Source organism: Hyperoodon ampullatus (genome assembly GCF_949752795.1).
Source record: "Hyperoodon ampullatus genome assembly, chromosome: 3".
NCBI classification, from domain to species: Eukaryota; Metazoa; Chordata; class Mammalia; order Artiodactyla; family Ziphiidae; genus Hyperoodon; species Hyperoodon ampullatus.
In genome coordinates, this window is record NC_136916.1 from 134,369,113 (window position 1) to 134,393,314 (window position 24,202).

A 24,202-nucleotide genomic window follows, 5' to 3' on the forward strand; every position below is an offset into this window, starting at 1 on the left:
GAAATGCCCAGAAAAGGCAAATCTACGAAGACAGCAAGAAGATTAGTGATGCCTGGGGCTAGGAGTGAGAATGGGGATTGACTTGCAAATAGGCAGGAAGGATCCTTTTGTGGTGCTAAAAATGTTCTAAATTTGGATTATGGTCACAGTGTGCAACTCTGTAAATTTACTGACAATCATTGAATTGTACACTTAAAACAGGCAAATTTTTTTAACATCTTTATTGGAGTATAATTGCTTTACAATGTTGTGTTAGTTTCTGCTGTATAACAAAGTGAATCAGCTATATGTATACATATATCCCCATATCCCCTCCCTCTTGCATCTCCCTCACACCCTCCCTATCCCACCCCTCTAGGTAGGCACAAAGCACCGAGCTGATCTCCCTGTGCTATGCAGCTGCTTCCCACTAGCTATCTATTTTACCTTTGGTAGTGTATAAATGTCCTTGCCATTCTCTCACTTCGTCCCAGCCTACCCTCCCTCCTCCCCGTGTCCTCAAATTCATTCTCTATGTCTGCGTCTTTATTCCTGTCCTGCCCCTAGGTTCTTCAGAACCATTTTCTTTTTTTTAAGATTCCATATATATGTGTTAGCATACGGTATTTAAAACAGGCAAATTTTATGACACAGATTATACTTCAATACAACTCTTAAAAAAAAAAAAAAAAAAGGCCCCAGCAGCCAGTTTGAAGAGACTGTCACTGGCCAAAGCTGAGAAATGAGCATCAATAAAGATAGTAACTGTAAATAATGAAAACACACCAAATATCTTTAAATCCATAAATTAACAATGATAGTAAGAAACACAGAATTAATTGATCACCATCAAAGGATACTAGTTAACTAACTCATTAATATGAAAACTGGTAAATGTATAAAAACTGCTCACAAAGTAATGCTTATATTATGACTACATAAACACTATTCACATCCAGGCCATTAAGTTATTGAGACTATTATGTTCCCTTACTCACTTTTCTCTAGACTTAATAATTGTTTTGCTTTTTGTTTGCTTAGTTGTTCATGCGTCTATCAACGATTCGGTCTAAACTCTGCACAGTAAGTATAAATCTCCTCTTAAGGACTTCCCTGGTCGCGCAGTGGTTAAGAATCAGCCTGCCAATGCAGGGGACACGGGTTCGATCCCTGGTCCGGGAAGACCCCACATGCCGCGGAGCAACTAAGCCCGTGCGCCACAGCTACTGAGCCTGTGCTCTAGAGTCCTAGAGCCACAACTACTGAGCCCACGTGCCACAACTACTGAAGCCCATGCGCCTAGAGCCCGTGCTCCGCAACAAGAGAAGCCACCACAGTGAGAAGCCCACGCACCGCAACAGAGTAGCCCCTGCTCGCCACAACTAGAGAAAGCCCACGCGTAGCAACGAAGACCCAACGCAGTCAAAAATAAATAAATAAACAAAATGAATTTTAAAAAAAGAAAAAAAAAGGAATGCATTAAATCTCCTCTTAATAAAAAACAAATCAGGTATTTTACTCAGTTCAGCTTTCCAGAGACAGGTCTGGTAGAACCCCTGGTCCCCCTGTGCTCATCAGGAAGTGCTGCTTCCTAAGTGTGCTTCACACATTCTTGTCTCCCCTTGGCCTCAATTCTCTTGGCCCCTTGCTAGGGATCCAACCCACCTCCTCCTCCATTCTTGGCTTACTCCCTCATTTTTGTGAGGTACTTTCTCACTTAGCTTGCTGAGAAAGAGTGCTTGGGAGGTAAAATCTGAGACTGTGTGTGTTTGGAAAATGCCCTTCCACCCTCACACTTGATTGGTTGGCTACAGAGATCCAGGTTGGAAGTTTTTTCCCTCAGAAGTTTGAGGGCATTGTTCTCCCAGCTTTAAATGTTGCAGTTGAGAAATCCAAGGCTACTGTGATCCTTGACCCTTTGTATGAAACTTGTTTTCTCTCTGGAAGCTTCTACAGTTTTCTCTTCAGCCCAAGAGTTGTACAGTTATACTTAATGGCATACATTGGTGTGGGTCTACTCTTGATTCACAGTGTTAGGCACTCAGTGGGCTCTTTCAATCTGGAACTCATGTGCTGCAGTACTGGGGAAAATTTTTAAATCATTCCATTGATGATTTTCTATTTTTTCAGTACTCTTTTTCTGGAATTCCTATTATTTAGATACTACTTCCTAGATTGGTCCACTTCCTCCATCCAAATACCTTTCTTCTTATTTTTGCTTTGGCTTCTTTCTTTCAGGTTTGAGGCTTTCTTGAAATGTCTAATAGGTGTTGACTATAGGTTGTTGAAATAGTAATTTATATGCTTATTTCTAAAATGTGCTCAAAAATCTACAAAGTATCATCTCCTCCCATGCCCTTACTGATCTTCCTAGTGATTCCCTCTCTCATAGCACTTTTTTACATTAGATTGGAATTATATATTTTGTCTAACTCACTAATCAAACTACAAACTCCTTTGGGGCAGAGAATGTGCCTTATTTTATCAACTCCTAATACAATGCCTGGCACACGGTAGGAACTCAGTAACTGCTGGATGAACGGAACTACTAAAGACTAGATTTACTCATCTTCTCACATGTAGAATCATTACAGATTATTCAACAGTTGAATATAATCTCAGTTTCCAACCCAAATAGAAATCATACTGACAATACAGGGGAGAAGAAGAAATCAGTCATCAAATTTAGACAGCACTTGGGACTTCCCTGGTGGTCCAGTGGCTAAGACTCCGCCCTCCCAATGCAGGGGGACCGGGTTCGATCCCTGGTCAGGAAACTAGATCCCACATGCTGCAACTAAGAGTTCATGCGCCGCAACTAAAAATCCTGCATGCCACAACTGAAAAATTCCCGAATGCCACAACTAAAAGACCCCGCGTGCCATAACAGAGATCCCGTGTGCTGCAACTAAGACCCAACGTAGCCAAATAAACAAATAAATAAATAAAATAATAAAAAAAGTTTAGACAGCACATTACAGTTTATAAAGGTGCTAATATCTCATTTAATATTACAGGCACAGAGACTTCCCTGTTGGTGCAGTGGTTAAGAATCCGCCTGCCAATGCAGGGAACACGGGTTCAAGCCCTGGTCCGGGAAGATCCCACATGCTGTGGAGCAAAACTAAGCCCGTGCACCACAACTACTGAGCATGTGCTCTAGAGCCCACGAGCCACAACTTCTGAAGCCCATGAGCCACAACTACTGAAGCCCACGTGCCACAACTACTGAAGCCCGCACACCTAGAGCCCGTGCTCCACAAGAGAAGCCCCCGCTCGCCACAACTAGAGAAAGCCCACGCTCAGCAACGAAGACCCAACGCAGCCACAAATAAATAAAGAAATACATAAATAATATTACAGGCACATAAGTAGCTAATACTAACCCTTTTATACTACTGTTACCTCATTTTCAAAAAAACAAAAAAAACAAAAAAAACAGACTCAAAGTTAACATATTCAAAATACTTGACCACATACCTGAAAACTAAGCATATCCCAAAATCCATCCAGATCTGTACAGGTAGTTTCCTTTTCACCTCGTTTATATTCACAATTGTCCACCAGTCCTTCAAACTGTTTGAACCTTTCATTCATAAGGAGTCTTGTTTGACCAACTGCTGTGCGAATAAGATCTTTAGCTAAAAGAAATATGATGTTTTTAAAAGTTAAAGGACAAGACAGGACCTTTACTGCAAGCCAACCAGCTGATAAGACGACCTCATTCCAAATATCCTACAGTTACAGAATCAAATTCTTACTTTAAAGCAAAACAAAAAATATCTACTACAAAACTTTGTCATACAAATATTGAGCATTTACCATCTGCTTCAATTCCTGCTAAAAATTAGCAATATACATTCTCATACATATTGCTACACAGTAAAGAGCATTCTACCTCTCCTTGTATTTTATAAGAATTCAGCGTCAAACAACTCACTGCACATCAGTATCTAAGGACTGATGTGGCAGCACACAAATGACTTTTTTCTAAATAGCTTTCCTGAATAGGTAAGGTTGGAACTTTTCAGAAAACTTGATTGATTTTTTTTTTTTTTTTTTTTTTTTTTTGTGGTACGCGGGCCTCTCACCGCTGCGGCCCCTCCCGCCGCGGAGCACAGGCTCCGGACGCGCAGGCTCAGCAGCCATGGCCCACGGGCCCAGCCGCTCCGCGGCATATGGGATCCTCCCAGACCGGGGCACGAACCCGCATCCCCTGCATCGGCAGGCGGACCCTCAACCACCGCGCCACCAGGGAGGCCCTTGATTGATTTTGATTTGATTTCATATTGATTTAGGTAATTTTTGTTCAGAAAATATTTTTGTATAATTAAGCAATACCAGCTATAGCTGTCATTCATAAAGTCACAGTAAAAAAAAAATTTAATAATAAAATAGGCAAATGTCTAACTCTCAGGAATCATAGTCAATATTCTAACTACTTATATCTTTTAAGTCAGGTACCATTTTAGCACAGAGATATTAGTGAACATATGTGAGATATGGAAAATTCTTGCTATTTTGAATAACAATGAAATTATAAAGTTGGACAACACTGGATTTTTGTTTTTAAATAAATGTAACCATATTAAAATAAATAAAGGTAAGACATAAAAACATATAAATGTTCCCTCACCGTCATCTGGAATGTCCAATTCAAGCTTCCTGTCCCACTCAAGGCAGTGTGAAGTTAACTTCTCAGTTTCTGACTGGAGAGTATTTCTAAAATGATGACATACATTAGCACTATGACAATTATACAATGTTAACTTCCCAGAGCTGATGCTTAATTATTTTATGAAATGTGATATGTTAAAATCCATAAATACAATTTGATATTCTATGTATGTCCATCCTTCCACACCTAAAACTTAAGTGGATGGTTAATGCCAAGAGCCCATTTTTCAAGCTAATATTTCTAGTCTTTTCTGTTCTTATTTTTCAGTGGCTAAGCAGAAGGAATCGGACATTCCTTAGTTCTGTTATTTTCCATGGAACTAAGACGAATTCAATTGCCAAGAGTAAGATGAAGCTAAAAACTGTTAAGTCTCAAATTACTGTAAGTCTCAAATTACAGTGATAGGGCCTTACAGATTCTATTAGGCTTTGCTTGTCCAAAGGCAATGGTTCTCAACTGGGTCAATTTTTCCTACCAGGGAGTATTTGGCAATATCTAGAAGCATTTTTGATTGTCACAAACTGGAGGAGTGCTACTGGCCAGGGATGCTACAAAACATCCTGCGATGCAGGGGACAGACCCCACAACAAGAATTATCCAGTCTAAAATGTCAGTAGTACCAATGTTAAGAAACCCTGGCTCTGGCTTCCCTGGTGGCACAGTGGTTAAGAATCTGCCTGCCAATGCAGGGCACACGGGTTCGAGCCCTGGTCCGGGAAGATCCCACATGCCACAGAGCAACTAAGCCCATGCCCCAGAACGACTGAGCCTGCGCTCTAGAGCCCATGAGCCACAACTACTGAGACTGCGAGCTACAACTACTGAAGCCCACACACCTAGAGCCCGTGCTCCACGAGAAGCCACCACAATGAGGAGCCCACGCACCGCAACGAAGAGTAGCCCCCGCTCACCACAGCTAGAGAAAGCCCGCGCGCAGCAACGAAGACCCAACGCAGCCAAAAATAAATTTTAAAAATAAAATAAATAAATTTATTAAAAAAAAGAAACCCTGGCTTAAAAATTTAAACTGTTTCTTTACAAAAACATCCGAGCAGGAAAACTGAGGATAGTTTTTCTTAGAAGAATAATTTAGCTGCCTATGTCCAGTGGCAACAGAGAACAGCTTAATTAATGAGAAAGAGACCTGGCTTAGATCTGACATTATTTAGTTGGATAAACTGTTTATCATCTCAATGTCTCAGTTGAACAACACAGTGGATTAGCTAATCTCTGAAAGACTTTATAATTCTAAAACGTTATGCTCTAAAAACAATTGAAGTGGTTCCCCAAAATATAAAAAGATACTCATTCATAATAGAAAGAATGGATATTAGAACTAGAGTAAGGGGAATTCCCTGGTGGTCCAGTGGTTAGGACTCTGAGCGTTTACTGCAGGGGTCACAGGTTCGATCCCCGGTCGGAGAACTAAGATCTCATATGCCACGCAGCACAGCCAAAAAAAAAAAAAAAGAAATAAAAAATAAATAAATAAAACAAACAAGAGAAAGCTAATATTTTTTATCTGATTGGTAAAGCTCAAAAATTGTTAACATTGTATTGGAAAAGGTATGGGAATTTTCTTGCTATATTCATTCAAAGATAACAGAATGTAATCATTTTCTGTGTGATGTGGAATGTTAAGGCCTTTCTCGAAATGCAGGCCTCTGATATGCTTCCAAGGCATTTAGGTGACATGTTGAAGTTCCCCAAACAGGATGTTAATTTTCAATTCAGTTGGAGAAACATAATCCTATCTCATAATTTGGTGGGCCAAAGAGCCTCCTACCATCTCCCATTATCCTTCTTTTATAAATAAACTTTAATTTAGTTCTTTGTGGGGGAAAAAAAAAGGTATGAGAAAATAGGAATTCCCATACCTTGCTGGGGGGAATGTAAATTGAGGTCCTTATATACTTGTACATGAGAAAATTGAAACATATACAAGTTTGTTGTTGGCAGCCTTGATTGTAATAGTAAGAGACTGAACCCAATGTAAATAACCACCAACAGGGACCTATTAATTATGGTACATCCATATTATTGGATACTATGTGGCCATTAAAGAACACACACACACAAAACAACATGAGAAAGCTCTTTAAGTACTAAAATGGAATGTCTACTACATTTAACATTAAATGAAACAAAATAGTATGGTATTGTTTATATTAAAATATATATATATATATGTTTATATTAGTTTACATATGCATTATCTACCTCTGGAAATATTCACAAGAAATGAGTAACACTTGCCTCCGTGTAAGTTCAAACTATCCCCTGGGAGGCAGAGGTGGGAAAAAGACTTCTCACTTGTACCTTTTTCTACCTTTTGAATTAGGAACCATATGAATGTACTAGTTACTGAAAAAAAATCATTAAAATTTAAAAGATAAATGAAAATCACCAAAATTCAATTTCCCCCAACTCATCTATTATATTCAGGTTAAAAATAGTGTAATTGGGCCTCCCTGGTGGCGCAGTGGTTGAGAGTCCGCCTGCCGATGCAGGGGATACGGGTTCGTGCCCCGGTCTGGGAGGATCCCATATGCCGCGGAGCGGCTGGGCCCGTGAGCCATGGCCGCTGAGCCTGCGCATCCGGAGCCTGTGCTCCGCAACGGGAGAGGCCACAACAGTGAGAGGCCCGCGTACCACAAAAAAAAAAAAAAAAAAAAAAAAAAATAGTGTAATTTTGGTTTTAAATGTCTAGACATTGATACAAAATTCTTACACTAGGAACAAATGGACAAACCGGAAATATGGCACATCATGTTGTGGCTGAGATATCTGATCTTGATTTACTTCAAGTGACGGGACTTCTTCTTTTATTGAAAGGCCATCTGAATTTTTATTAGTAGTTTCATTTTTATTTAAAACATGTTCTATAGATTAAAGAAAATATTACATATAAATTTCAAAGCAGCAACTCATAAAATGACATCCCCCACAAGACAAAATTTTTTTTAAATCCTTTAATTTTTTTCAATGTTGAATTTTAAAATTTTATTTCTCACTCAATGATTTCATTCACCACATATCCTCTAAAGTGTCTCCTTATATTCATCTCCTCAAATTTACATTTATTTCCCCCCATCTTCTCAGTCTGTATTCCTTATTCCAACTCTTTGTCTCTCCAGATATCTTTCCCCATGTTTTCCCATCTCTCCTGACCCCGAGATCACATCCCTGAACTATACGTTGAAAAGGGCTCTAAACAAATGTCTGATAAATCACAATCCAGAAAAGCCAGTAAAAAATTAATTAAAATACAATACCTTTACTCCAAACTGTTAGAGAACCCAAAGTACATTGTAATTTACTTGAATCTTGACGTACTGTCTTGGCAGAGAAAGTTCTACATTTTTGTGCCAAGATTTCTTTTGTTGCTTCAGTCTTATCACTAAAAACAATAGCAAAAAAATACTTTATGAAACATGAGCCTCATATATCTAATTGAAGGATTTCAAAATGATGTTACTTTTTAAAAACCTGGGATTTAATAGAAATGTTTCTATTTCTTTTTAATGTGTCTTTCTGGAGGGGAAAAAATTTAAACACCTATAGTGGGAATGTTCATCTTTACTAATTATAATGAGATCCAAATACTGTGAAGATCTCTTCATGGAACATAAGCACTCATAGTCTTGGATGCTGCTGAGCAGTTTCTAGTAAATTTGCCGCCAGCCAGTCTTTGCAAAACAACCTTGCTGTTTCTCTTAAAGATTCCAACTGATTTTCCCCCCACTTTGCAAGTTAATTATTTTTGGCTTTAGAAGTAGTTTTTCTAAAGTAATACTCGGCAAAAAAACAAACAAAAAAACCCCAAATCATGTCTGAACTACAGTATTATAGAAATTTCTTCCTTCTAAACATTTATTTCTAAGTATTATAATAAAGTCACTTATAAAAAGCAAAACACAAAGTGTACCATGAAAATAATGATAAAAACAATGTATAGGAAATATCAAAACTGTCAAATACATTACTGTAGCCTTCTGAAGAATATTTTAAAAGACCAAGTTTTCATGATTTATAATTAATATAATTTACTAACTAAATATTAACTTTTAAAAAGCACAGGACAAATCTAAGAAAGGCATTTGTTAACCATCTTAGCAAGGAATTCATTATTAACATTAAATTCTTACACTTCTGTGTTTAAAGGTGTCCAGGTATAACTGGGTGTCAAGAAAGCACTGGCACTTCTGGGAGTCATAGGTGTTACTTGATAGGTCTTCAGACCATCTAGTGGCTGAAACATAAAATCTTTAGGTGCAAAGGAATTCTTCCCCTTCATTTTTGCACTATTTGTCTTAGATAAATTTTCCATTTTTGATAAGACTCCAACTGGATCCATTCCAATTGTTGTACTGGTTTGTGAATCCAAAGTACTTTCTTCACTATCAACTTTAAAAGAAATGGCCTAGATGGGAGGAAACAGAATGCAGTAAGAATTTCTCTTCTGGGGATATATTCAAACCAATTTTTACAGGCCTGAAAATATGAAAGTTGAGATATGTGTCCCTTGTGCATAATTTAAGAGAAAGAAATAAATATAATTAAATATAAATATGGAATCAGTAGCCAGCTAACTAAACCACTGTCATGATCCAGAGAGAGACAGAACCAATCCTCATTAAAAGGATTAAATAATAGGTTTTAAGTATTAAAATTAAATATATGAAAACTAAGGTGGAAAAATTACCCACCTAACAAATACTTACCTTTTTATTTAAATTATGTTGATAATTACAATGGTTGAGAATCAGAAATCCAATGTTTATTGGATGACTACTATTGTCAAGGACCAAATCCTCTTTTAAAATAACCTTGATTATAAATAAATTTATCATATGAGAAAAATATTTTTCAGTGTGACACAGTGAGATTAACCTTATAAAATGTGAAGCTTATTTTCTGTCAATTTAATTATTTTGGTTTTTTTTTAAACTGAGATATAACTGACATATAACATTATATTAGTTTCAGGTGTGCAACATAATGATTTGATATTTGTATATATTGCAAAATGATCTAGATGATGAGTCTAATGAACATCTGTCACTACACAAAGTTACAATTTTTTTTTCTTGTGATGAGAACTTTAATGACCTACCCTCTTAGCAACTTTCAAATATACAACACAGTATTATTAACCATAGTCACTATGTTTTATAGTGAATCCCCGGGACTCACTTTGTAACTGGAAGTTTGTAACTTTTGACCACCTTCACCGATTTCACCCACTCATATAAACATAATTTTTAGAGGTTTTTACATTTCTGATTTTTAATTTTTAGTTAAGAATCTAGCCACATTTCTTATACTTTGGCATAACTCTTTTTTTTCTTTTAAAATAAATTTATTTATTTATTTTTGGCTGCATTGGGTGTTCGTTGCTGCACACAGTCTTTCTCTAGTTGCGTTGAGCGGGGGCTACTCTTTGTTGCAGTGCGTGGGCTTCTCATTGCAGTGGCTTCTCTTGTTGCGAAGCATGGGCTCTAGGCACATGGGCTTCGGTAGTTGTGGCATGCAGGCTCAGTAGTTGTGGCTCGCGGGCTCTAGAGCTCAGGCTCAGTAGTTGTGGTGCACGGGCTTAGTTGCTCTGTGGCATGTGGGATCTTCCTGGACCAGGGCTCGAACCCGTATTCCCTGCAGTGGCAGGTGGATTCTTAACCACTGTGCCACCAGGGAAGTCCCTAACTTTTCTTAAGGTTAAGGAACTGTGTAGCATGGATTATAAAACAAGGCATTGGGGCCTCAAAATTGTGGCTCTTTTTTGAAGACTCTACCATGTACTATGGTAGACGCTATCAGAAATGTTAGGTTATTTAATTCTTACAACTACTCTATGTAGGTATTACGGGTTGGAGATGGGAAAACAAATTCCTAAGTTGTCCAAGGTTATATAGCTAACTGGACGCCGAGACAATATTCAAACTCAGGCCTAACTGAATCCAGAGTCAATGCATTTCACCCTACTCCATCCTATCTCTTAGCTAGTTCCCACATGAAGGTTTCTGTCAGCTGTGTTTTTATCACTTTTCTCTATTTCCTGTTAATCAAATTATGCTTTCTCTACCTATAAAACTCTGAGGATAAGACACCTGAAAAACAACAGTAAATCCTCCTGATGCTTCTTTATGGTTCAAGAGATTTTAACACACATGTAAGTTAACTTCTTGAAGCACTTCTATATGCTTAATTTCAATTTTATGAAAGTAGCTGTGAGATTTTCAAAGTACCTAGAAATAAACAGATGTTTATACTCTACCTTGTCAGGTTTTGTTTCTATCTTTTTGGCAGGTCTTCCTTGATTTGGTGTCTCTGTTTCTGCTTCATTATCTAAAATAAAAGTGAAATAAGCCATCCATTTAGACTAGATAAAAAATGCTGCATTGAAAGTACTAGGGGGGCTTCCCTGGTGGCGCAGTGGTTGAGAGTCCGCCTGCCGATGCAGGGGACACGGGTTTGTGCCCCGGTCCGGGAGGATCCCACATGCCGCGGAGTGGCTGGGCCCATGAGCCATGGCCACTGGGCCTGCACGTCCGGAGCCTGTGCTCCGTAACGGGAGAGGCCGCAGCTGTGAGAGGCCCGTGTACCGAAAAAAAAAAAAAAAGTACTAGGTAATTTGGGAAAGGAAAAAAGGCAATAGGAATGTGTGTCTCAAAGAATTTTATGATTAAAAGTCACATTATAAAATAGGAAAAAAATAGATGAAATTTCCTGCCAAGTTTAGGCCATCTGTTTTCAAAACAAAACAAAAGTGTTAAGGTATTTTACCTTTTGCCTCTGAATATCAAATACGTATTTATTATAGAAAATTAGAAAAAATTTTAAAAAGCACAAAAACAACAACAATCAAAAATTTTACCCAAGCTTACACTACTCAGTGGTAATCACTATTGACACTTCAGAGTACGTTTTCCCAGTTTTTTCCTATGTTCACATTCACATACATATCTTAAAATTTCAATCATACTGTTCAGAGTTTGAGCTGATTTTCTTTGCCCACTTAATATGATTAACCACGTCATTAAATGTTCTTTCATACATTGTTCTTAAATGGTTACATTGTATTCCACCAAATGGATGGACTGTAACTTATTGGGGCCATTAATTTTTCACTTTGAAGCACTGCTTACACCAATTCAGTACTTCAACACTTGAGCACCCACTGTGTGCTAACAGGATATCAGGGCACAAAACCTATCTTCGGGAATTAGAATCTCCATTTCCTCCTCTCCTACTCAAAGAAGTACATGATGATTTTAAAAATTGAACACAGGGACTTGCCTGGTGCTGCAATAGTTAAGAATCCACCTGCCAATGCAGGGGACATGGGTTCGACCCCTGGCCCGGGAAGATCCCACATGCCACGGAGCAACTAAGCCCGTGAGCCACAACTACTGAGCCTGTTCTCTAGAGCCCAAGAGCCACAACTACTGAGCCCACGTGTCACAAATACTGAAGCCCGTGCACCTAGAGCCCATGCTCCCCAACAAGAGAAGCCAATGCAATGACAAGCCCGTGCACCGCAATGAAGAGTAGCCCCTGCTGGCCGCAACTAGAGAAAGCCCGCGCGCAGCAACGAAGACCCAATGTAGCCAAAAATTAATTAATTAATTAATTTAAAAAAATTGAACACAAAGAACCTCAAGTACCAAAACATCCTAGCTCAGTCACTGATCAAGAAATGTTCTTACCATTAGTAGCCCTTGTCACTGGCTTTCTTGCTGTAGTAGGAGGGACTGTTCTGGCAATCTGCTTTGCTGCTTGAGTAGCCGATCGAGTCATTCTCACTGGTGGCATTACAGGTTGTATAGCTGTGGGAACAAATAATAAAATCAAATGTTTGTGGTAATTTTTAATTATTGTTGTGGCAACATCAGAACTTACCTTTTTTCTCTTTGTCCAACACTTTCTTTTCAGAAGCTTGTCTTTGAACAGGTCGGATTGCTCTAACATCACTCCCATTATCAATCTATTCAAAAGATTAGGTACTATGTGATTTAATTGCATAATGAACCAAACCACCACATTTTTAATGTGTAAATTGACCCCTCATCTGAAACCTGATATTGTAAATGACTCAGCAAAAAACCCACTACCCCAAATAAAATGAGATGAAGAAACAAGTTTTCCATTATATACATTTCCTTACAAGCTTTTTCAGAATCCTAGAATTTAGAAAATGCTAATAACCTAAGCTATTAAAAAATAACTGACTATAATCTTCTGAGACTCCTTAAACATACCAGGCATGTTTTCAATTCTAGACCTTTGAATTTTGTCTAGAAAATTCTTCTCCTGGTAGAAAGCTCTTTCCCACAGTTCACTCGTCTACTTCCTTAAAGACTTCATTTAAAATGCCACCATCTGGGGACTTCCCTGGTGGCGCAGTTGTTAAGAATCTCCCTGCCAATGCAGGGGACACAGGTTTGAGCCTTGGACTGGGAAAATTCCACATGCCATGGAGCAACTAAGCCCGTGAACCACAACTACTGAGCCCACGCACTGCAACTACTGAAGCCCACATGCCTAGAGCCCGTGCTCTGCAACAAGAGAAGCCACCACAATAAGAAGCCTGCGCACCGCAACAAAGAGTAGCCCCTGCTCACTGCAACTAGAGAAAAGCCCGTGCACAGCAATGAAGATCCAATGCAGTCAAAAATAAATAAATAAATATATTAAAAATAAAATAAAATAAAATGCCACCATCTCAGTGAGGCCTGATCAAAATTCCACCCTACACCTACTTCAAAACTCCCCACCTCCTTTCTTCTTTTTTTTTTTTTTTTTTTTGTGCTGTACGCGGGCCTCTCACTGTTTTGGCCTCTCCCGCTGCGAAGCACAGGCTCCAGACGCGCAGGCTCAGCGGCCATGGCTCACGGGCCCAGCCGCTCCGCGGCATGTGGGATCTTCCCAGACCGGGGCATGAACCCGTGTCCCCTGCATTGGCAGGCGGACTCTCAACCACTGCGCCACCAGGGAAGCCCTCTTCTTTTTTTTTTAATCTCCCCCATAATACTTAATACTTCTGACCATCTGACACACTATATAGTTCTTTTTTTAGTGCTATCTCTCATGTAAGCTCCTTGAAAACAGGGAATTTTGTTTGTTTTGCTCAGTTATATTCTAGAGCCTAGAGGAACATGGTAGTGACTCAGATTCACTGAATACATGAAACTTAGCTTCCTCACCTGACAAAGAGGCATACTATTTCCCTCGTTGCCCACTTGACTTTATTTTAGTAATCCTCCTAATAAGTTTATCCATAACCGTGTTTTGAAGACCCATAAGTTTATAACACTCACCCTGTATGCTTTATATTCCTATCTGCACTTCATGGTGACATGGGATGCATAATAGAAGCCCGGTAAACAAACAAACAAAAAAGAGTGTGGCACAGAGTTTAGTATAGATCTCATAAGGGATGTCTGGGCAAAGAATATTTTAAGTGACTATTTCCTTAGCATCTAGCCAAATCTGCTCTGCCACCAAACCAAAACAGTGATTTTGGTAGTACTATTGACTCTAGTGAAATACATTATGCTTGAAGACGGTATTAGATTAAAAATAAATTTACTTACTCTGAGGAAAAAAAGTACAATTTGTCATTTTAGTAACAATGACCTACTAACTATCAACTATACCTTTGTCAGCTCCATTTGGTCTTTGGCCTTTGACCTTGTAATCCGTACAGAAGATGGAACAGCCTTAAAACAGTCAAAAGAAGATAAAGTTAAAAAAATAAATAAATAAACTTTACTTCCAAAATTTACTTCCATGTTTCATTATGAAATAAAGTTTCCATTTTAAAGTTAAATTTTATCCTTAATCATTTATGGCAAAAAGATACGTGCTAACTTAATTTTTTTTTTTAATTTAAATTTAAATTTTTTTGGCCGTGCTGTGCAGCTTGCGGGTCTTAGTTCCCCAACCAGGGATTGAACCCGGGCCTCTGGCAGTGAAAGCACTGAGTCCTAACCCCTGGCCTGCCAGGGAATTCCCTAAGTTATTGTTTTTTCTGGTTCTGGCTTGATTTAAATTATGTTTAAGTTAATAACTTCAAAACTTACCCATATTTCTCAATGAGGAGAGAGAAGAAATTTCAAAGCATATTTTCCAAGTATTAGGATCCTCATTAATATGATTAGCTAGACATATTTGAAAGGGGGTAGATGAACAAACTAGAGTATTAGGATCTTTTGTTTTCTGTTTATGAAAAGATACTGTACAGCTTACTTCCCTAGCTTTGACAATTTGCCTTCAGATCTCATGATTATACACCTGTCCATTGTCAGTAAGAAAATGGAGACCTAATCACAAAATGTGAAAAAAATTTAGCATGAGAAAGACCAACTAAAAAATTATAAGGTATTTATCAACTCTGTAAAATTTCTTAAGAAACATAATCAGGGACTTCCCCAGTGTTCCAGAGGTTAAGAATCCACCTTCCAATGCAGGGGACATGGGTTTGATCCATGGTTGGGGAACTAAGATCCCACATGCCACGGCGCAACTACGCCCGTGCGCCACAGCTAGAGAAGCCCACATGCAGCAACGAAAACCCAACGCAGCCAAAATTTAAAAAATTTAAAAAAAACACAATGATGTGTCTCTTGTTCCTCCTACATATATTTTTAAGATATTTTAAAATAGCTGCTTACAGTGTAGACCAATGGTTGGTATCTACATATTCCTAAAAAGACAGCTTAAATCTGATCCCTTCCAAGAGGTCTTCTTTGATGTTCTTCCAAATATAAACAATCTATCCTCCCTCTAATATAAAGAGCATATTTATCTGTATCCTTCCACCATGAACTACAGTTTATTAATTTTTGTCTCTTGTACAGTGTCCTAAGATCATACAGAGTAAATAAATCAAAGATCTGTCAAATGAATCATTGAGATTCATGAAGCCTAGAAAAACAAGCAATATCTTCGGCCTTTATATTATTCAGTTCTTATTTAAATCAGAAATGAGTATACAGTCAATGAGATCTTTTGTACATATCTTTAAATAACAAATCAGGGACTTCCCTGGTGGCGCAGTGGTTAAGAATCCGCCTGCCAATGCAGGGGACACGGGTTCAAGCCCTGGTCCGGGAGGATCCCACATGCTGCGGAGCAACGAAGCCTATGCGACACAACTACTGAGCCTGCGCTCTAGTGCCCGCGAGCCACAACAACTGAGCCTGCGTGCCACAACTACTGAAGCCCGCGCGCCTAGAGCCCATGCTCCGCAACAAGAGAAGCCACCTCAGTGAGCAGCCTGCGCACCACAACGAAGAGTAGCCCCGGCTCACTGCAACTAGAGAAAGCCCGCACACAGCAACGAAGACCCAATGCAGCCATAAATAAATAAATAAATAAATAAATAAATAAATAGCAAATCACCAGTGACTAGCAACTTTACAAATCCAGCTGACCTGTTCAAACTTCATCCTTCCTGATTCACTAACCATTCCCTTTAGATCACCCCTCCTTTAGCTTCTATCCTCCATTTTAGCTCTGCTGCCACTCTGCCCAGCCCTTTTCAGCCTATCACTGCCCACCTAAAGGTGTTCTCTAGACCTCACTCTTTCATAATTTTATATATCCTAATTGGAACGGTCTCATTTAGTCCTACAGCTTAAGTGTCCATTCATACTCCCAATATCATATCCAAAATCCACATCTTAGCATGGATCCCCATCCTGATTTCCAAATTTTTATTCCCAACCACCTGATGTCTAGATGGTCCAAATAGGATTTTTTTTAAAAAGGGTATTAATATTCACCCACTTAAGCTTTTCTTGCCTTCCTCATCTCTTTTAGTAGCAGCAAAATTTGTATTATTGATCAAACTATTATCTTCAGAATCATCATCTTATCTCTAACTCTTCAACTTCCTCCACCCCTCACCATCTATTTGGTCACCAGTTCTATCAAATTTATCTCTTAAAATGTCTTACATGACACCTGTTAGAATGGCTATTATCAAAAAGACAAGAAATAATAAGTGTTGGTGAGGATATGGAGAAACGGGAACCCCTGAGCACTGTTGGTAGGAATGTAAATTGGTGCAGCCACTATGGAAAGCAGTATGGAGGATCCTCAAAAAATTAAAATTAGAATTACCATATGATCCAGCATTTCCAATTCTGAGTATTTATCCAAAGGAAATGAAAACACTAACTCAAAAAGATATATGTATCCCCATGTACATTGCAGCATTATTTACAATAGCCAAAACTTGTAAACAACTCAAGTGTCCATCGCTTGAGTGAGGTGCAGGGTAGGTGAAATGGGTGAAGGTGGTCAAAAAATACAAACTTCCAGGTTTAAAATAAGTAAGTCCTGGGAATGTAATACACAGTATGGTGACTACAGTTAATAATACTGTATTGCATATTTGAAAGTTGCTAAGAGTATATCTGAAATGTTCTCATCACAAGAAAAAAAGTTTTGTAACTATGTGTGGTGATGGATGGTAACTAGACTAAGTGTGGTGATCATCTTGTAATGTATACAAATAATGAATCATTATGTTGTACACCTGAAACTAATATATCAATTATATCTCCAGAAAAATGATGTCTTAAACCTATTTCTTTTTTTTTTTTTTTTTTTTGCGGTACGCGGGCCTCTCACTGTTGTGGCCTCTCCCGCTGCGGAGCACAGGCTCCGGATGCACAGGCTCAGCGGCCATGGCTCACGGGCCTAGCCACTCTGCGGCATGTGGGATCTTCCTGGACCAGGGCACGAACCCGTGTCCCCTGCATTGGCAGGCGGACTCTCAACCACTGCGCCACCAGGGAAGCCACCTATTTCTTCTTTTAAACCAATGGCTCAGTCCACTTATCTCATCTCACCTATTCTACAGAGAATATTCACAATATAGACTCACAACTGGTCCTCCTATCTGTAAATGCTTCCCTTTCTAGACTATAATCCTCAAGTCCAGGCTAATCTTCCCTGAGTATGACTTTGATAATGGTACAACCTCGTTTATAAACCTCCCTTGACTCTCCATATCTAGAGGATAAATGCCAAATACTTTGGTATAGCATTCACTGTTCAGCCTGGCTCTACCAGCTTTCCTAGTTTTATCCAATCTCAACCTAAATATAGCTACATCAAGAGACCCTGTTTTCATCTTCTGAGTTACTATTATGTCATTCCCACCTCCTACCAACTAATTAAATGAATAAAGGGACTCAGGGGAAATGGTTATTTTAGTCATCTAATCTCCTAAAGAAAATTCCAGTTAAAAGGAACTATTCCTCTATATCAAGTTAGGATACTAAACTTACCTTTTTTGGCTCAGCTTTCATAGTACTCTGGTTTGAGAAAAGGAAACAAGGAATATCAGGTCTATAAAGACCCACTTTAAATACTCCTCGTTTAGCTTTCTCTCTCTGCTCTTTCAATTTTTGAAGCTGCTTTTCTTCTTTGTATTTTTGGAGCATTTGTTTTCGTTGATCACCTAGAATAGTTTTCACTGACTCTAAGTAGGAAAAAGAAAAAAAGAAAAAAACAATATATAAAACATTTCAGATAAAAAGTGAGGCAAACATCTTAACTTCTAACTTCAACTGTTGCTAAGAAATACTTTTAGTAACTTCTTGTTAATTCCTTAGCACTTCAAGTTATTTCCACCCCTATTTTAAAATTCCTATTTCTTTTACCTTCATTTGTTCAAATATATAACTGTTTACTATGTACTAGGCATGTATTACTTCACTTTTAAATTAATTAGCTTCTATGACAGTCAGCCTCCAAGGTGACCTCCAGCGATTCTCACCTCCTGGTAGACATGCCTTGTGTCATTGCCTCCCATACTGAATAGGGCTGACCTGTGTAACCAAGAAAGTACTGTGGAAATGATAGAGAACGACTCCCACAACCAGGTCATTAAAGACATCGCAGCTTTTGTCCTGCTCTCTCTTGGATCACTTGCTCTGGGGGGAAGCCAGTGGCCACGTGGAACCTTAAGGAGGCTCAAGCGGCCCCATGGAGATGTCCACATGACAAAGAACTAAGGCCTCCTACCAAAAGCCAGCATCATCTTGCTGGTAATGTGAATGAGTCACCTTAGAAGCAGATCCTTTACAATAATCAAAACAGGGACTTCTCTGGTGGTCCAGTGGTTAAGACTCCCAATGCAGGGGGCCCGGGTTCAATCCCTGGTTGGGAAACTAAGATCCCACATACCGCAACTAAGCCTGTGCACCGCAACTACTGAGCCCAGGCACCGCAACTAGAGAAGCCCATGTGCCACAACTAAGAAGCCCGCGTGCCGCAACTAAGACCCGGTGCAGCCAAAAAAAAAAAAAAAAAAGCCAATGTCCTTGTAATGATGGCCCTCAGTCCTCTATGGGAGCTAACCTGTTTGCCTTCTCTAGCCATGCTTACCTACTTGCTTTCTCTGGAACATACCAGACCCACTCCCACCTCCAGGCCTTCGCAAATGAGGAATAAAAGATATTCTAATAGCATGCTGACAAGGTTAAATTTTGTTTGAAAGATTTTGGTCGAGGAAAGAAGCGTTTGAGAGGGTACGAGTAGAGGCAAGGAGACAACTCAGAAGGTAATGTCACCTCTTCTCAGACAGAAAATGTCTAGTTCTTCCTTCAAAGGCCATCCTATATAATCCTACGACCCAGTGTTCATTTCCTCTGAACTCCTAAGAGATGTTATTCTTTACTCTATCCCCCTCAACCACCAAACCCACTTCCTTTGACCTTCAAACATAAACTGATCACTTCATCTCAAAAACAAAAAAGTACCCTACGACACTTTAATCCAATTCCTTTCTCTCACTTTCCTTTAGAATCACAAAAATGACAAGTCTGGAAGAAATAGTTTAGCCCAACCTCCCCTTTTACAGAAGCAATTAAGCTGAATATGTTGAGTGTCTTGTACATGTCACACATTACACTTGTTCTGGAAAAATGATAAAACTGAAGTAGTGAACACGTAAAACAACTTGACATCTCATTTCTTTCTCTATAAAACTTCTAAGACTTCATCTTTCTGCCATTTCTTTACAATTTATCCTTGCTTTATTTCACTGCAATCTAGATCCTAGTGCCTGCTACATAAACACAGCTAAACAGGAGTCCAATAAGTCCTTCCGATTAAATGCATGTCATTTCCCAGTTCTCTTCCTTCTTTTCTATAGCATCCCTTGCCTTCTAAGACATTCATTTTTATTATTTTTATCTCTTGCTGAGATCATTCTCTTTTCTGGTTGGTTCTTTCCCTACTAATTACCCCAAATCCTTTTGGGCAAACTACAGGGATGAATCCTTTGCTCTTCCCTCTAAGAAGTGTCCCCATTGGCAAAGTACCCTTACTTCATGGATACTTCAATCAGTTCTATTTTTATGTCCCTTATCAATTTATCTTGTCAATATTTATCTTATCCAAGCTCCAGAAATAAGAACTTTAGGATTCCTGTAAGGCCATATAGGTAAAAAGTGTTATAATACTCCACAGGCGAATGGCTTTAGCCTAGCTAGGACGTCCACAGCCTTTACTTGAGTGCTTTTTTTTGGGAGGGAGGGGGGCACGCCAGGCAGCCTGCAGGATCTTAGTTCCCCCACCAGGGATCAAACTCGGGCCCCTGGCAGTGGAAGTGTGGAGTCCTAACTACTGGACCATCTGGGAATTCCCAACACAGCCTTTACTTGAAATAGACAGTATTTAGTTGTAGAAAACACCAAGTTATTTAGAATGGCATTTCAAAACTCCATTCTTCTCGTCAGGGTTGTTTTTAACCTCAGGTATTAAACCAACTTTTATTCACTCTTCAAACACTTGAAATTACAATAGACTTTTACTTACTTGGCTTGACATCGGCCTTTTCTGGAACAAGCTCATGAGATGTCTCATCTAATTCAAGAAGAATTCTACCTTCCAAGGCTGGAACGTTGACATCTTTCAAACCAAAGTGTCTATTTCGTTCATATTCCTTATGTCTGTTTTCTTTCTGAGACAGTGATTTCCTATGAGCAATTTTAGTTCTAATCATGTCGGTACTTAATTCCTTTCTGTGTCGACTGGCAAAATGTGATGAAGCCATCCTATCAGGAAAAAGAGAGAAAGACCAACTTGCATGAAATTTCATTTGATTATTTAAAAAGTTAGGATTCCAGTTCACCTCCTACCCGAGTCTTCTGAAATAAAAATATTAAAATACAGCTCTCTGGGCTCAGACCTAGGTTGTGGCAACATGGCTAAACGCACCAACAAGGTCAGAATCGTGGGTAAATACAGGACCCATTATGGTGCCTCCCTCAGGAAAATGGTGAAGAAAATTGAAATCAGTCAGCACGCCTAGCACACTTGCTCCTATGGCAAAACCAAGATGAAGAGACAAGCTGTGGGCATTTGGCATTTCCTGCATGAAAACGGTGGCTGATGGTGCCTGGACCTACAACACCACTTCTGCCGTCACAGTAAAGTCATCAGAAGACTGAAGGAACTGAAGAACCAGTAGAAGGCCACCATTTGAAACATTGCTAGCCTATAATAAATGGGTTAATTTACATAATAAAAAATACAAAATGGAATAAATATGTGACTGAAGAGTGGGAAGGAGGTTATCAAAAGATAAAACACTACAACCTATTTTGGGGTTCTGAACAGGAACTTGCTTGACAGATGAAGTGAAGCCCAGGAAGCTAAAGTCCAGAATATAAATAAGAGGGTCTAGGCTTACCATAGAGAACACTGCAAAATAGAGTAGGAACTAAAGGTGAAAATAGGGATATAGTATACAGAATAGTTTCCTTAACTTTCCCCTGGTGATGAATGCAGGCGTGCTGGCATTTTTTCTCAAGCCAATAAACAAAACAAACAAAACACACAAGATGCTTATTAGGTAGGTAGGAATGATAAATAGGCAGTTAGATATACGAGATTGAGAAAAAGAAGGGTTTTCAGAAGTACCATGGTGATGCAGAAGGATAATCATATCAGTTTGCCCTGCTGAGGGCAGAATAAAATTTTTTTCGGCCATGTAAGAAATCATACAGTTTACTTGGCATATGCTCTTTTCTTAGAAAGATCCTTGGGAGAACAAGAAAGACAATGTCATGGGTTCCAAGAAATCATGGATCCAACTGAGGAAAAGAATAAAGGAAAGTGGAAAGTCTAAAGGCATCTCCTACACAGCTGGTATGGAGAACAACCAAGCCAAACTGGAAAAAGAGGACTGATTCTCCAGGGGAAAGTCTTGCCAGCTTAAAAGAGAAGGGGGGAAAAAAAGGATGGAGGTCTGCCATTAGAAAGTTAGGGCAGGAATAAAGAGGTAGGCATAGAGAATGGACTTGAGGACATGGGGTGGGAGGGGGAAGCTGGGGCGAAGTGAGAGTAGCATCGACATATATACACTACCAAATGTAAAACAGATAGCTAGTGGGAAGCAGCAGCATAGCACAGGGAGATCAGCTCGGTGCTTTGTGACCACCTAGAGGGGTGGGATAGGGAGGGTGGGAGGGAGGCTCAAGAGGGAGAGGATATGGGGATATATGTATGCATAGGACTGATTCACTTTGCTGTGTAACAGAAACTAACACAGTATTGTGAAGCAATTATACTCCAATAAAGGTCTATTTAAGAATATATATATAAGCACACTATACCTTCAACAACAAGAAAAGAGTCCACTAGAAAAATGCAAATAAAAAAACTGCACAAGAAATGCAACAAATTAAAATGTTGTATGATTTTAGGCAATCAACAGAGTATAAAAACATGAGAATTCATCTGACCTGGATGCTAATAACATTCTCCTTTAAGGGCCCAGGGGAAGTGACAAAGGACTGTGCTTTTTTAATCAAGAACTCTCCTCTACTATTTGATTTGCCACTTCCCGCAAATATTAAAGAAAAATTAAAATTACGTATTAGGTATTTTAAAATACAGCATAGAACTATACACGGCAAAGAGAGAGAGAGAGAGAGAACTAACACCGAAGGCATATTTAATTATCACCTAAACCCTAAAAGGTATTTAGTATAACTGCCGTTATACAGATGAGGTAAATTAACTGCCCACATTTGCACAGCTAAAAGGTAGTGGAGCTGTAATCTCAAGCCAGGCAGCTTGGCTCTTCACACACATCTAAGTTCTCTTCTTTGGCTGACTGGAGTTTCTTCCAGCTTGAAAGTCTAGAATGCCTTAGTTTTGCTTGCCAAGGTTGTCAACCCAGGCGTTTTTAGTTGTCATAGAACCTGGAAAGAGGCACTGGCATAATTTTGGGGCCCAAAGCCAATAACGCCCCGGTGGTGAAATGATGCTGCTACACAGATCATGGCAACAAATATTTACTCTTCCGAAGGACTGCGTCATCAGCTTCGGGAAGGACAGGTAACACGGTCCTAAGAGGAGTCTCCCCTGAGCGGCGTCCAGCTCGCAGCCGCCGGTCCTCCGACCCTTCTAGACCTTCTAGAAGGAAGCGGAGAAGCGCCCTCCCCCAGCTCCCCAGCATCCACCTACCTGAGGCAGCTTCTAGCGTGAAACCTCAACCAAACTAAAAGTAAAGGAACCCTCTGGGCCTGGAAGACCACCGCCGCCTCCGAAGAAGGAATGCCTACAAGACTCGGCAAAATTCAAACTTCCCACACCGAACTTCTGATTGGAGGTATTTTAAGCAACACTTCCTGTAAAAGTACGCGCCTCTTCCCTTCGACGAGGCTTGCGATTGGTTCGCTCCTTGCTATATTTGAATTGATTGAAAGGTGAACGGACCGTTCAAAGGGTAGCTGTGAGCTGAATCAATGGGCGGGTCCGCGATGCGATATTGATGAGGGGCGGAGCGGTAGGAACGCTGGGGCTGACGGGGAGCTACAATTGCCGGCGGTTGACAGAGGATACGCCTGAAACCGCCCTGGAGTTCCCGGGGCCTCGCGGGTATCCGAGAAAAGACAGAGGAACTCGGACGGAGAAGAGGGGACTCAGAGTCTGCAGGGCTTTTTAATGTCCTTGTTTAATTACATAAATCCAGCAGAGCTTATTGGAATATTTTCTTCACTTAACGTTTTAAAGAAAGGGCTTATCACCACATCAAATTTCTCCTTACATCTTTTACTGTTACCTTTCAGCGTTACCAGTCTTTTTTCTTTTCTCGTCCTTTTTTTTTCCTTTTTAAATAGAGGTAAAATTATCAAATACAGTGAAAAGCGTAGTTTTTTTAGTATATGATTTGATGAGTTTTGCTAAATGTAAACAGCTGTGTAACCACCACCCAGTCAGGATATAGAGCACTTCCATCACCCGGTTCTCTCAAGCCCCCTTCCAAATCTCCCACAGCTTAGACAATCACTCTTCTGATTTCTATCACCTTAAAAATAGGAGTGGTAGGTACTCTTTCTTGTCTGCCTTCTTTCTCCCAGTGTAATGTTTTCGAGATCCATCCCTACTGTTACAAGAATCAGCCGTTGTTTTTATTGCTGAAAAGTATTCCATTGAATAATTTGCTTATCCATTCTCCTGTTGATGGATATTGGATTGTTCCAATTTTTAGCTATTATGAATAAAGTTGCTATA

At 39.5% G+C, this 24,202-nt stretch overlaps 1 protein-coding gene and 1 pseudogene across 2 annotated transcripts in view; one reads left to right on the plus strand and one right to left on the minus strand.

The window, feature by feature from the left end:
• DLGAP5 (DLG associated protein 5) overlaps window positions 1–20,732 on the minus strand; it is a gene marked incomplete at its 5' end in the record, with an annotated part of 37,412 nt that extends 16,680 nt beyond the window's left edge. Inside the window, 11 exons of the mRNA XM_079700669.1 lie at window positions 3,460–3,620; window positions 4,616–4,701; window positions 7,410–7,539; window positions 7,933–8,057; window positions 8,806–9,080; window positions 10,932–11,002; window positions 12,364–12,483; window positions 12,557–12,641; window positions 14,314–14,376; window positions 17,959–18,152; window positions 20,495–20,732. Coding sequence (XP_079556795.1) covers window positions 3,460–3,620; window positions 4,616–4,701; window positions 7,410–7,539; window positions 7,933–8,057; window positions 8,806–9,080; window positions 10,932–11,002; window positions 12,364–12,483; window positions 12,557–12,641; window positions 14,314–14,376; window positions 17,959–18,152; window positions 20,495–20,732 — 1,548 coding nt within the window. The remainder of the gene's footprint in view (window positions 1–3,459; window positions 3,621–4,615; window positions 4,702–7,409; window positions 7,540–7,932; window positions 8,058–8,805; window positions 9,081–10,931; window positions 11,003–12,363; window positions 12,484–12,556; window positions 12,642–14,313; window positions 14,377–17,958; window positions 18,153–20,494) is intronic.
• A 150-nt stretch (window positions 20,733–20,882) lies between these two features.
• Window positions 20,883–21,149, plus strand: LOC307050330 (large ribosomal subunit protein eL43-like; annotated as a pseudogene). Its single transcript has one exon. The product of its transcript is annotated as a large ribosomal subunit protein eL43-like (transcript).
• The last annotated feature ends 3,053 nt before the right edge of the window (window positions 21,150–24,202 follow it).